At 42.5% G+C, this 13,293-nt stretch overlaps 1 protein-coding gene across 7 annotated transcripts in view; it reads left to right on the plus strand.

Moving 5' to 3' along the window:
• Positions 1–13,293, plus strand: part of CADPS2 (calcium dependent secretion activator 2) — a 343,854-nt gene that overhangs the window by 296,783 nt on the left and 33,778 nt on the right. For 4 of the 7 annotated variants that reach the window (XM_083399353.1, XM_083399350.1, XM_083399354.1 and 1 more), the window contains 4 exons: positions 927–1,001; positions 3,743–3,826; positions 3,928–3,960; positions 11,773–11,880. In XM_083399353.1, coding sequence (XP_083255479.1) covers positions 927–1,001; positions 3,743–3,826; positions 3,928–3,960; positions 11,773–11,880 — 300 coding nt within the window. Of the gene's footprint in view, positions 1–926; positions 1,002–3,742; positions 3,827–3,927; positions 3,961–11,193; positions 11,212–11,772; positions 11,881–13,293 lie in introns of all 7 variants that reach the window. The other 3 variants (XM_083399351.1, XM_083399352.1, XM_083399349.1) reach the window with 1 other exon arrangement.

Genomic DNA, 13,293 nt, shown 5'->3' on the forward strand with positions numbered 1-13,293 from the left:
ACTATCAAGATAGGGTTAGTCTTTACAAGTCATATTTTTTTGTGAAGTGGTTGGCGGGGCATTCTTCTCCCTGGAACAAATGTTCTGAAAGGAGAATTACTTCTTCCTTTTTTTAATGGATGTACTTTGAGAATAGAAAAGGAGCCCTTTCTCCTGCTAACTGCAGGATGGAAGTCTGCCCTATTTATCGCCGAAACAGGGTACGAAAGTCTTTCAGGTTTAATTTAAAGTGGGCTTCTTTAAAGAGACGGCATTTTCATTAGTGGAAGAAAAGGCAGAAGCAAGAAGATGGAGAACAACAGCTGATTTTGTTGTTATGCCTTTTGTGGCCTGGTAATTTATTACCATCTCTTCAGGTTTCCTGATGGAATTTTATTTTTTGCCCATGTTTGAACAGATTATGCAGGAGTTGTATAAACTGCAGTTCACTTCATGGATAAAAGGGCTCTTTTTTAATATTTAACAATTGGCCTCTCATTTTATTTCTAGAGGCCATAACTTATGAATGAGAATGGTTAGATATAAAGTGCTTTATTTGGGGGGGAGGGAATCATCTAGCTTCCTCAGCTAAACCAAACCTTTGAGCTGAGGAAGAGGGAAGACCCACAACCACCTTAATTACAGAGAGACAAAAAGTATCTTTCACATTCCTTTGCCTGAATAAGAATAAGACCTCAGTGCGTCTAAATAATAACCCTATTAGCTGCTTAACTCAGCAGCGTACATGGGAAAATTTTCAACACAGAGTGTAAGAAAGTACTGACAGGGTGGATCATTTTCAAGGTTTTGTTCATTGGGGGTTCAAAATGATAATTTTGAGCAAATCTGATCTGTCAGATTTAGACTCTTTGTTCTATGTATGACTTATGGCAAAAGTGTTGTGTTCATATAACACACTAATGCTGCTTTTGTCTCCTAAAACGCAGCAACAGTACCATTCAAAAATAGATGACTTGATTGAAGAAACGGTGAAGGAAGTAATTTCACTTCTTGTTTCAAAGGTAAATGTATTCACACTGAATGGCAATGTGTCTTTATTTCTACAATGCCTGCTTTCTACAATGTGGAGATGTTTGGTATTTTTCCCCGTTGCATTTTTAGAGGAAAATAGGCTTAGTGACTAACACCAGGTCAGTTCATCACGATGTTTACAGATTTAAATTAGATCCCTATTTGATCAAGGATTCCTATGCAGCGTCTATTAATCGGGTATATTTCTTTTGTGCTTCATACTACAGTACCTTCATTAATTACTGGCATCGACCATGACCACATTTGTACTATATTAACATTAGCTTTAATTAGGTGCATCGTTGTTTTCTTGCTTGTTTCATGATGCACGTGAAGCAAGTGTGTTCTCCAGATTTTTCAAAGGCTTTTAAAGCCCATTTTAATTTTGACATTGATCTTACATAGAAAGACCCTGAAAGGCTTTTTGTTTAACTCTTCTTTTTAGCAGCCCTTATTTTCAATGTTGCTTCTTGCATTTCTCCTTCTATAAAGGGAAATCTTGAAATAATTACCTTGGTCTGAGAATGTTTCAAATAAAGTAACATAAAACTTTACAGAGAAGAAAATGCACTTTCATGAACAGGGTGGGTTGTGAGGTACAGTACCAGTGGGAATGGCAGAATTATCAGCCTCAGCTTGACCCAAAGAGTAATAAACAGTGGTACAATTGCACCTGGTTTTCCCCAGTTTGACTCTAGTATCTCTCCATGGTCTAGTAGCACTATGGATGTGGAGGGATTCCAACATTTGAAGCTACAAGCTCCAAACTGGAGGTTCTTAGGTACAAAAAAAGGGCTATCCACAAGTAATTTCAGGGTCAAAGGCAGGGGGTCCCAAACTGTGGTCCACAAGCTTCGTTTAAATGGTCCATTGTTGTGCCCTATAAGTCACAGAGGCCTCTAGACACTAACATGGGCAGATAGCATCAAAATTAACCTTAGATTTTAGTCAGATTTGGATTTTAAGTATTGTATTGACCACATTGGGTGTCACATAGGTGCTCAGAATGGGTTGTGTGAACCTAACTTACTTTTTCCTCACACCTGATCAGGCTAAAACACGGACTTGCCCCAGGCAATTAATTGGCTTCTTTGTGTTCACCAAATATCCCAAAATGTTTGGACATGCCTTCTCATCACGCCTTAAGTTTTTAGCAGCTACAATCCCAGTTTACTTGTGGCAAAATACAGGTTGATCCCTCAGTTATCTGAACCTGTATTTTCCAGGTCTAGCTCTAAAACTGACCACCTTCCAGCAGTGGGGTCATTGGAGAACCATATTAACTATCATTTGGCACCCTGATTGAGATGACTACAGCAAATTGAGCAGATAAACTGCTTTGATGGGATTCAGCGGTGTATAAATTTTATGAAATAAAACTATTAAGCTTAAATAGAAGCTATTCAATATTGCGGTAATAGGAAGGCAGAGAATGGGTGCCATCAATTGAAGTGGGGCCCTTCCTTATATTCGAAACACAGCGAAGATCACTTCTTGGTGTAATGAGACATGTTTAGATGATGATGTAAGACTAATGGTCTTACAAATAGATATGCCGGAAACAGAACAGGTTAAAGATCTGACGACTGCAGTTTACTACCGTAACTCCTTCAAGCCATTAGGAGCCTGGGTGAGCGTCTCAGATCCTTACAAGGGATAAGGAATGTGACACTGTTGTGACACTGTTAGAGTGGCCATTAACAGCATGCCAGGGGGAATTTTGTCCTGTCCTCTCACTCACAAAGTGGTGCTCTGATGTTCTAGGAATGAGAGTCATCTGGACGGCAAGCAATTGCTCTTTAAAACATTTGATTGGTTTGTCATAAGGCCTATTCGCCTGGAAGTACGAGTTGCAGTAATGTGACAGCTAATACAGCTATAGCTGTATCAGTGTGCATAGTTTTGTTTTATTTTTAAATTAATCTCTGGTCTCGTTTAAGGTGATAGGGTTCTCATTCTGCTTCACACTTCTTGTGATGTGACTTCCAAAGTACGAATGATTCGGAATTGGAGTTCTTAGCTTTTTAGGGTGCAGGTCCTCATTAATGGCCAACAGAAGTGGCTTTTCAGCTCCTTGGCTAGTGTTTGAGTAACGCCAAGCAGCTGAAAAGCCACAATATGCTTATTTCTGGGAAGCTTTCTTGTGATTCATAACAGAGGACCAAACTTGGCCTTGCGCATAAGCAGCCTCCCAACCTCCTTGATTTTTTAATGAAAAGTGCTGAGGGATATCACCATTTTGAACTGGCAGGGATGGGTTAGGATCTGCATAACCTTTTCCTCCCCAGCTGTTTTTTTCTGCTTAAAAGCATCTGGGTGAATTCTGACTGGGCACTCCTTTCAAGTGAAATGTTACAATTGCCTTCTCATTGTTCCACAAAGCCCAGAAGCAATAAGGAGCCGGAAGGACACTGAGATGAGAAGTACCGTAATATCATTGAATCTTTAAATCCCAACACTTGGTTATTTAAACTGAATGTTCCGGTTACAGTAGCTGTGGTGGGGAAGTAGTAGCCCATCAATTTGTATCCTTCCACAACATAAATTTGTATATTCTAGATTGCTTGATAGATTGAGCATCCTTTTATGTAGCATAGATCTAGCTAAGGAATCGCCCATGTTCAGTGTTTGGTTGCACAGTAGCAGCCACAGGAGAAAAATCCTTCCCCTCCTCAGCCTTAGGAGTTTTACAATGGCATTATCAATATTTACACGCTGCCTCTTAATGTAGTTCATTTCAGTGCTGGAAGGTGTGCTGTCTAAATTATCAAGGTATGATGAAGGCACTTTCTTCTCGTCAATCCTTTCATTCACTGTAAGTATTCCAGCTCTTGTAACAATTGCTTTCTAAAGTCCACTCTGAGCTAACAGTGGTTAGTTAACAGGTTTCGTTTCTTGCTTTTTATCTCTCTGAAGGTGAAAGCAGCTGCAAAATACGTGGACGTTCCTGTAAGTAGCCTTTCTTCCCCGGTACTAGTTTTGTAAATTTTGTCGCTTTCCACAATGTGTACTTTTTCATGTGTTATCATTATGCTTTCCTTTAGCGGTTCATTATAGCTTTACAACAAAGTATTTAAACAGATACGTCTTGCCCCTAGAGGGGGTTTCATTTCCCTTAAGCAGCAGCTAACTCTCAAAGCAAAACTAAGGAAGGTTACTCTCAGTGTACTTTTTCAGCTGCGGAGGAGTGAGGATTGTAACCTAGGAACTGTTTCACGGGGGACGTCTTGTCATTTGGAAGTATTTCTCCAAGGCTTAGCTCATTTGGGTGCATGCTTTGAAAATTATATCCTTTGTCCGTGGATATCTTTCTTGCGCACCTCAGATGATCCAGCCGCTGTTGCTCAGATTTGCCAGGTTATTCAAGCCTAAACCTAATTTCTTTCAAACACTGGAAAAAGCAATAAGGAATGCTATCCTGTTCTAAACCACCTTTCCCCTCTGAGAAAATTCTAAGCTTACCTGCTTTCTTTCAATGCTTTCAAAGCTGACCTAATGCAAAATCTGGGAGCACACTAGAGCCGCGCGATACCTGCTTTTCAGCTTCACCAGCTAAACATTGTGATATGCTGATATATCACAATGTCTGAAATAAGGATGGAGCTTTGTAAAGGCATTGGCTGGCTTCACGGTTTTCCCCACATTGTGATTTTTGCATAGCACACACACACACACACACACACACACACACACACACACATCATGATTCACAATATATTGCCAGGTCAAAAATTATGAAACCAATATCACGATATGGCTTTCAAACCAGTTTTGGATGATATATCGCCCAGCCCTAATTGCTGTAAGTCCTGCCCTGCAGAAAGACGATCATGTTGCATGTATCCTTTATGTGCATAACATTTTCCTTTGAGTTCCACAAGTGAGGATAAACATCCCAGTATTTGCATACATAATTGGATTTCCAGTGAGGTTGTGGCAAGCCATTAAGTTATCTGACTAACCCAAATGTAGCCAAGCCGTGCTTGCAATTGTTACTTTTATCACTATTGCTGTTGGTTAAGATTCTGACAGATTGTTGTCAGTAATATCCCCAGCCCTTTCACCTGCAATGGCTTGGCTTTGTTTAGCTGCCTTGTTTTTCTTGCATTATAGGCTCTTGCTCCGCTTAATGAATTATAATGTAGATTTTTTTAGGTTGCAAATAATTCTTACACTTTGGATGTTTTAAAAAAAAAGATGATGATGAAGAAGAATGCCCTCTTTTTTTTTGTTAAGAAGGCATCGTGACAGTTCTGTGTTTCTCCCTCCTTCTGGCACACTGTTAACGCTCAGTTGAAAGGTTTGGCCTGCTCTTCTGTATTTGCATCTGTGGCTGGGAGGGGGGGGGACCCCTGTGGGGAACAGAGGTTTTTACCAGGCACCGGACCCTCCTACCAGTGAATGGAGAGACATGACCTGCACCTGCAGGATTAGGTGAAGCCACAGGAAGATCATTGGCAGAAGCATATAATTAGCAAGGAATTTCTCTCTCTCTCTCTCTCTTTTAAAATCATCTTCATCCTACCAGGTTAACAAGTGATTAACCCTCAGGAAAAGAATCTGCTGTAGTTTACTCCCTTGTTTTAAACTCTTTCCCTTTTTTCTCTTGCCGTGGTATTTGGTTACGTGTGTTACAGTGACACACTAACCCTGTTACCATGCTTCATTTCCTGGGATTCTGCCTTGATGCCTTTGTGTTTCCAGATTTCCAGCTTACCTTTGCGCATTGTTGACTGTGATAAAAAGATGTCTATATTCTACCAAAAAATAACAGGCAGACCAATGTACCTTTTCTCCCTTGAAACTGGGCAATTGATCCACCGTGTCGGTCTTTTTAGCAATTTGTCAGACATTTGCTGAACCAAATTTACTTTCCGCTATCCCTTCCTCACAGCCATCTAGTCCTAAAGAACCACAGAGCAGAGTTTGATGCTTCCCGCATCTTCAAACCTTTCACGATACACCGAGGGTCAATTGCTCTATAAAAGAATGACTTTAAACTGGGTTCTCTGTCTCATTGCCAGATGTGGCTGGCAGGGATAAGATGGTGTAGAGCTCCCAGCTTCAGGATCACTGCCAATTACCAACAGAGGTGAGGCACTGGGGAGGTTGACAGGGTCGGAGGTGCAGTGGAAGAGTCAATTCGCTTCTTAGGCCACTGCTTCCACACTGTGCAAACCTCCCCATTGCCTTGCCTCTCTCAGTAACTGGCAGCGACCCCAGCATTGGAAATCTGTGCTGCCTAGCCCTGCCCTACCAACTCGAACTAGCAGTTATTCAATCTCTGGGTATGAGGCGGTATATACCGTATTTTTCACTCTATAGGACACACTTTTTCCCCTCCAAAAATTAAGGGGAAATATGTGTGCGTCCTGTGGAGCGAATGCAGGCTCCTTGGCTTCAGCGATAGCAACGCGAAGCCTCCAAAGTGCAGAGGGAGCACTCCCTCCGCGCTCCGGAGGCTACGCGTTTCTATCGCTGAAGCCTGGAGAGCGAGAGGGGTCGGTGCCGCCTGAAGCCTTTGGAGCTCAGCGGGAACTCTCCTGGCTTCAGCAGAGAGGGAGAGCTGTGAAGCGCCCCTTCAGCAAAGCTGGAGGAGAAATGGAAGGGGCTCCGTTTCTCCTGCCACTTCGTTGAAGGAGCGCTGAGCAGAGAGGGGGAGAATTATTATTTTTTGTTCTCCCCCTCTAAAACAAGGTGCGTCCTATGGTCGGGTGCGTCCTATGGAGCGAAAAATACAGTAAATTCAATGAATAATAATCATTCACATAGTCTACCTTGGTGGTATGTGCAAGGTTGTAGGCCCAGCTTGAGCTGACAGAGTTTGGGCAGCCTGGTCCAGCTCTTCCTGCTTCTCAGGAGTGGTGCATCCCGTTTCGCCGCCTGAGGTAAAACAGGAACAGGCCACTATGCCATGCTGCCCTTACCTGTGAAGCCAAAGAGTCGGCGACTCTGCGGCACCGGCAGTACTTCTCTAGCGGCAGCACTGCTTCCGTTGCCTGAGATGGCTGCTTCTACTTCCTCTTGTTTAAAATCCCATTGCAAATGGTTCCTACAAAATAACAGTACAGGCTTATAATGCTGACAGGTGAGTGACGACCGTCCCCTTATCAGCAGCTTCTGCCCAGCTATGTGTTTTCCTTGGGTTGTGGTGCGGTATTTTGGGGCGATGGCTGCTGCCGATGTAGCAGTGCTGTCACCAGCGCGATGTTTTATTTATTTCATTTCAACAATTGTGGGTGGTACTGAGCTGACTTTTACTCAGAGTTGACCCGCTGAAAGTTATGAACGTGACTCAGTTAGATCCATTCATTCCAGTTGATCTGTTCTGAGTCTAATACTGAATTTCCACTTATTGCTTAACACCACAGCTTTTAAGAACTGTGTAATCAGGTTACAAAAAAAAAGATAAAATAAGTTGAAATTAACTGTAAAATGAAGAAAAGGCTTGCCGAAAATGCCTGCGTGAAATTTAATAAGTCTCCACCAAGCACTTGATGTTCAACAGGAAGTGAGGTCACAACATGTTCAACAGGAAGTGAGGTCACAACATGTCGTTGGTCACAAAATTCCTGGTTTTGCAGAGCAATGTAAGGTGTTGCAGCACCACAGAGTGAGCAAAGTATGCCAATAGTGCAAAGGTTTTCAACCTTTTTGAGTCCACGGCTCCCTTGACCAGCTACATTCTTTCCACAGCACCCCTGTGGGGCTCAGGAGCCCAGTTATGTCACCCCTTGCCTGGAGAGCTGGCAACCTCTCACCCCTTTTCAAACACTCTCCTTTGTGGAGTGTTCCCTCAGCCTCCTCTCCTCTCTCTTTGGGAGGCAGAGACACGGGACGGCATCAGAGGAAGGGCGGGAAGGAAAGAGGAACAGTGGCGCCCCTGACCTTCATTCGAGGCACCCCAGGGTGCCATGGCATACTGGTTGAAAACGACTGCAATAGTGACCTTTGCATTCTGAATTTTCACTCCCTTTGCGAGAACTCCAGTCCGTAAGCGGACAACCCACTAGCGTGTAGACAGGCACACTCACAATTCTGTTCTCAGTTTCCCCATTCCATTTTTCCAGTTTTGCTCAATAACTATAAATCCCTTTACGCTGACATGGCTTCAGAAATATATCTTGTCTCCTTAATTCTAAAATAAATAATCCTAGGCCAGTTAACAAAGCAGCTTGTCAGATCTTAGACTTGCAAGTCAAAAGGCTCTGTTTGAGAAGCACTTTTCAAATAGTGCCTTTAAAAAGTTTCTAGTGACTTAGGTAGTGTATCTTAAATATTTGAAAGTGCCGTAGATCTTTTTGTTTAAAATGCGCTCCCTAAGTAAATTTTCATAAAAGGGAGTTTTAATGGCTCTTAATTAGCTGTTTAATCCAGCTTCATTAGCTTTATAAAGGAGAACTTAACCACTGTAGTTCTTTGGAGAATCATTCGTGTTTATCGAGGCATGTATAGACAGTGAGTAAAACTATTTAAAAGGAAAATTAGATTTTTTTTCCAGCAATTTATCAGAGATAATTACCCTGTGTACACTGGAGGGGGGGGGGAGATAGTGTTTTAAAGAACTGTAATTCTAATTGGTAAATGTCACCAGCTGTTGCAGTTATCATTCTTGTGTATATTCTTCTAATGATTAGAGTCTCATGCTACAAGCTACATGAAAATATATTCACTAGGTGTGAAATTCCCATATGTCACAAATTAGGTAAACATTTCCAAGAAAAAGGGAGAAAGATTGCTAATGGGAATCCCCCCCCCCCCCCAAGAATCGACTGCTTTCAGGCTATCTCTTTTTTTAAAGAAAAAACAACAACAACTAACTTGAAACCAAATTTGCATGTTTCGCTAAAGATATTAAAGAGCAATTTGTTGGGAAGAATTGCTCCTCAACATAATACCAACTTCCAAACTCTGTTCATTTGTGATGTTGATCACAATTTGGTTTCATTTTTCCTCCTTGTGAAATCCCCTGAAAACATTGCTGTAACATACATAATGTTGAAATAGTACTACACCTTAAGTTTAAATTAGGGGCGCCATATTTCGAACAGTGAAAACCTGGACAGAAAAGTTGTTGAGCTTTCTTTGGCCAAAGTTCTTGAGCTTCTTAGGCAAATTAAGATTTTTTAAAAAACACTTTTGAGCTATTTTAATGCAAAATCGACACTTATTAGATACGCCACGTTCTGTACAAAGCACAAAAAGTGCCATTGTCCTCCTCTCAAGAGAGGTTGTGACATAATTTGGGGGGGGGGGGTTCTGATGTGCTGAAATAGGGACCTCAGTAAAAGTGTTGAACACACAATGCTCCTGATTCCTTTAGTCATGGTTAAGAGAGTAAGCTAAAGATCCCCTCACCTCACCTCTCCCTGGCTTCCCCACAACTGGTGTTAATTATGGCTACATCAGAACATAAAACCATGGCTAAAGCTAACCAGTATTCACACTAAAGCTTCCCAGCATACCCTGTTAATCAGAGTTAATAGTTAAGATCAATGCTGACTTAAGCATTAAGATAGTTAAAAACATAATTGGAAAGAGGAACAACTGCAAAGACCCACAATCGAACAACAACAACAACAACAAAATAATATTAAATAGACGACAAAACACCCAACATTAAAAAACTTCCCTATACAGGGCTGCCTTCAGATGTCTTCTAAAAGTCAGATAGTTGTTTATTTCCTTGATATCTGATGGGAGGGCGTTCCACAGGGCAGGTGTCACTACTGAGAAGGCCCTCTGCCTGGTTCCCTGTAACCTCACTGTGAGGGAACCGCTAGAAAGCCCTCGGAGCTGGACCTCAGTGTCCAGGCAGAATGATGGGGTGGAGATGCTCCTTCAAGTATAATGGGCCAAGGCTGTTTAGGGCTTTAAAGGTCAACACCAACACTTTGAATTCTGCTCAGAAACGTACTGGGAGCCAATGTAGGTCAGGACCAGTGTTATGTGGTCTCGGCGGCCACTGCCAGTCACCAGTCTAGCTGCCGCATTCTGGATTAGTTGCAGTTTCTGGGCCACCTTCAAAGGTAGCCCCATGTAGAGAGCATTGCAGTGGTCCAAGTGGGAGATAACCAGAGCATGCACCACTCTGGCGAGATAGTCCATGGGCAGGTAGGGTCTCAGCCTGCATACTAGATGGAGCTGGTAGACGGCTGCCCTGGACACAGAATTAACCTGAACTTCCATGGACTGCTGTGAGTCCAAAATGACCCCTACTTGGTCCTTCAGGGGCACAGTTACCACATTTAGGACCAGGGAGTCCTCCATACCCACCTGCCCTCTGTCCCCCAAAAACAGTATTTCTGTCTTGTCAGGATTCAACCTCAATCTGTTAGCAGCCACCCATCCTCCAACCGCCTCCAGGCACTCACACAGGACCTTCACCACCTTCACTGATCTTTTAACCATTTAAGGTGTGATACACCCACCTTTTCTCAATCATGATTACTGGTTTTCAGAAGGAATTTGAAAACATTCCTGTTTATCCAGGCATTTGATGACTGAACACCATTCTTGGCAATCTTGAGATGATTGAAAGACAGAACATTTTTTAGACCGTTTTAACTGTTTTAGAGGTGTTTAACTGTTTTTAGAAAACTTCTTTAAAAATAGCTTGCTGTGAATGTGTTTGACACCCTGGACTCTTTCAGAAGGAAGGGTGAAATAATAATAATAATAATAATAATAATAATAATAATAATAATATAATAATAGTAATATAATGGCTTTTTCAGCCAGAGCTCAGCGGAACTCAGTTCTGTCACCTCTCAGGTGGGCACCATTGCCATTATAAGAGGCTGCCAGCTTTGCAGGCAAGGGATGACCTAACTGGGCTCCTGAGCGCGACAAGGGTACTGAAGAAAGAATGTCATTGGTCAAGGGAGCCGTGGACTCAAAAAGGTTGAAAACCTCTGCCCTAGGGTCTTCATCCTGCCAACACTTTGAAACTTTTCAGATCAGGCAAGTGAAGAAATAATGAAAGCCTGTTGAATTCGCCTAAAGTTTCTCCTCCAAACTATGTCATGTGAATTCCTCAGTCTCAAACTTGGGTTGATTCCAAGACCAACCTGGGGCGGGGCAGGGAAGGAGGGAGAACAGTAAAAAGTACCGTGTGTTTTCTTGACTTGTAATGTATCCATCTTTTGTTTTCATATCCATGCTATGCTACTATACATCCAGACTGCAGACCACAACTGTGTATGTATGGATGAGTAAATATAATGGACTTTAATATATATATATTTTTCATAGTATTGCGCATGAAACGTCTCATGGTATTTATAGAAGCCTTTCCATTCACAATCAAATTACGGCATTTTCCTCTCACTACTGTGCACTGCTATGTTTTTCTTTTTCTTTCCGTATGATTGCCTCTGTGTGTCACCACCTGCAAAATACACATCTGGAAAGAAAATATATATCAGTGACACTTGAAACATGCATTACTGTATATTTTGGGGAGGTGGGGCCGGGGAGGGAAGCTCTTTGAAAACAGACCAGAGTCTGCTTCTGTTAGAAGAACGGACTCCACGTTCACCAAATTTAAATTCCAGACCTGCTGTAAATTTCTGTCAAATCTGATACGGATTTTGGATGAGACAAAATGATGTGCATATGTGCATGTTTTTATTATTATTATTTGTATAAATGTGTGTTTATCTGAAGAATAAGATTTATCACACAGTGCAAGTTATACCTCTGTGGTCTTTCCTCCTGCCCCTGCCCCCAATCTTTCTTTCTCTCCCCCCCCCCTCACAGAAACCGGGGATGGATCTAGCAGACACTTACATAACGTTTGTTCGTCAGAACCAAGACATACTTCGCGATAAGGTCAATGAAGAAATGTACATAGAAAAACTGTTTGATGTAAGTATAAGTAGCTGTCTGAATCCCAAGTGATCTGTCTGAATATTACGAGCTTCTCTTTCGGGCTGCAACCGCAGAGCAAGAGGCTTGTTTTTGTTGGTTATTGCCGCGTTGACAAACCGGCCTTAACTATTCTATACCCAAGAGGGATACTGGTTGACAAATAAGTTAGTATAAAGATACTAGGGCTATGCTGTCATTGTAACTTCACCCTATCTTTTTTAAAAAAAGAGCTGCCACATAGCATATTGCATTTCCTGATGGTGATGGTGATGATGGGATATTATGTTTTGGTGAATCCTCTGCACTCTGATCTTAAATAGATGAAATTATCACAGTGGTTCACATAACTGGTTGCTATATCCTATGCTGGTCCAAGCAGGGCAAATCCATTCTGCTTTTCTCTCTATCAACTGTCAATAGTCCCCTTCTAATAGTACGTGGCCAGATATCCTGTATGTGGGGCTTTAGATGAAATATCTTTTAGATGGTATATACATGAATTATTCTCAGTTTGGTCGTCATCTCCTTCCAATCTCTCCTAAACCATGTGCTTTGCACAAGCTCATTGTGTATGTTTATTCAGAGCCTCTTTGCCTGCCCCCATCTTCAGCTGACAAACTGCCCCCTGATTGGCTTGCAAATAGAATTAAGGCGGTCCCTGCCCTCAGGCTCAAAATCTAATAACCACAACACATAAGGAAATGGGATGAGGATGTGGGAAACTAACTCGTGGGCTAGTTCTTAGTTCTTGCAATGGCTGGCTGGAATGGCAACATTTCGTGAAGAAGAGAAAAAAGTTGCTGGTGACTCAGCAGAGCCAACAGATTCTTCCTTTCCTCACCTATCTCCCTTTGCTGTAGTCTGAGAGTTTGGCCGCAACTAGATAACAGTTGAGGGACGCGGGTGGCGCTGTGGGTTAAACCACAGAGCCTAGGACTTGCCGATCAGAAAGTCGGCAGTTCGAATCCCCGTGATGGGGTGAGCTCCCGTTGCTCGGTCCCTGCTCCTGCCAACCTAGCAGTTCGAAAGCACGTCAAAGTGCAAGTAGATAAATAGGTACCGCTCCCGTGGGAAGATAAATGGCGTTTCCGTGCACTGCTTTGGTTCGCCAGAAGTGGCTTAGTCATGCTGGCCACATGACCCGGAAGCTGTACGCCGGCTCCCTCAGCCAATAAAGCGAGATGAGCGCCGCAAGACCAGAGTCGGTCACGACTGGACCTAATGGTCAGGGGTCCCTTTACCTTTACCTAGATAACAGTTGAGAGAGGACCCTCACTCACACTTCAGACTTGCAATTTGCATTTCCATGGATGGGTGTCCCTCCTGGATGTCACAAGTGCTCACACAAAAATAAAACTCCCAACGGTGAGTCCACCTTTCACTCTCAACATTCTCTGCCTTGTTCTCCAT

The sequence above is a fragment of the Podarcis tiliguerta genome (assembly GCF_965153285.1).
Source record: "Podarcis tiliguerta genome assembly, chromosome: 10".
Taxonomy (NCBI): Eukaryota; Metazoa; Chordata; class Lepidosauria; order Squamata; family Lacertidae; genus Podarcis; species Podarcis tiliguerta.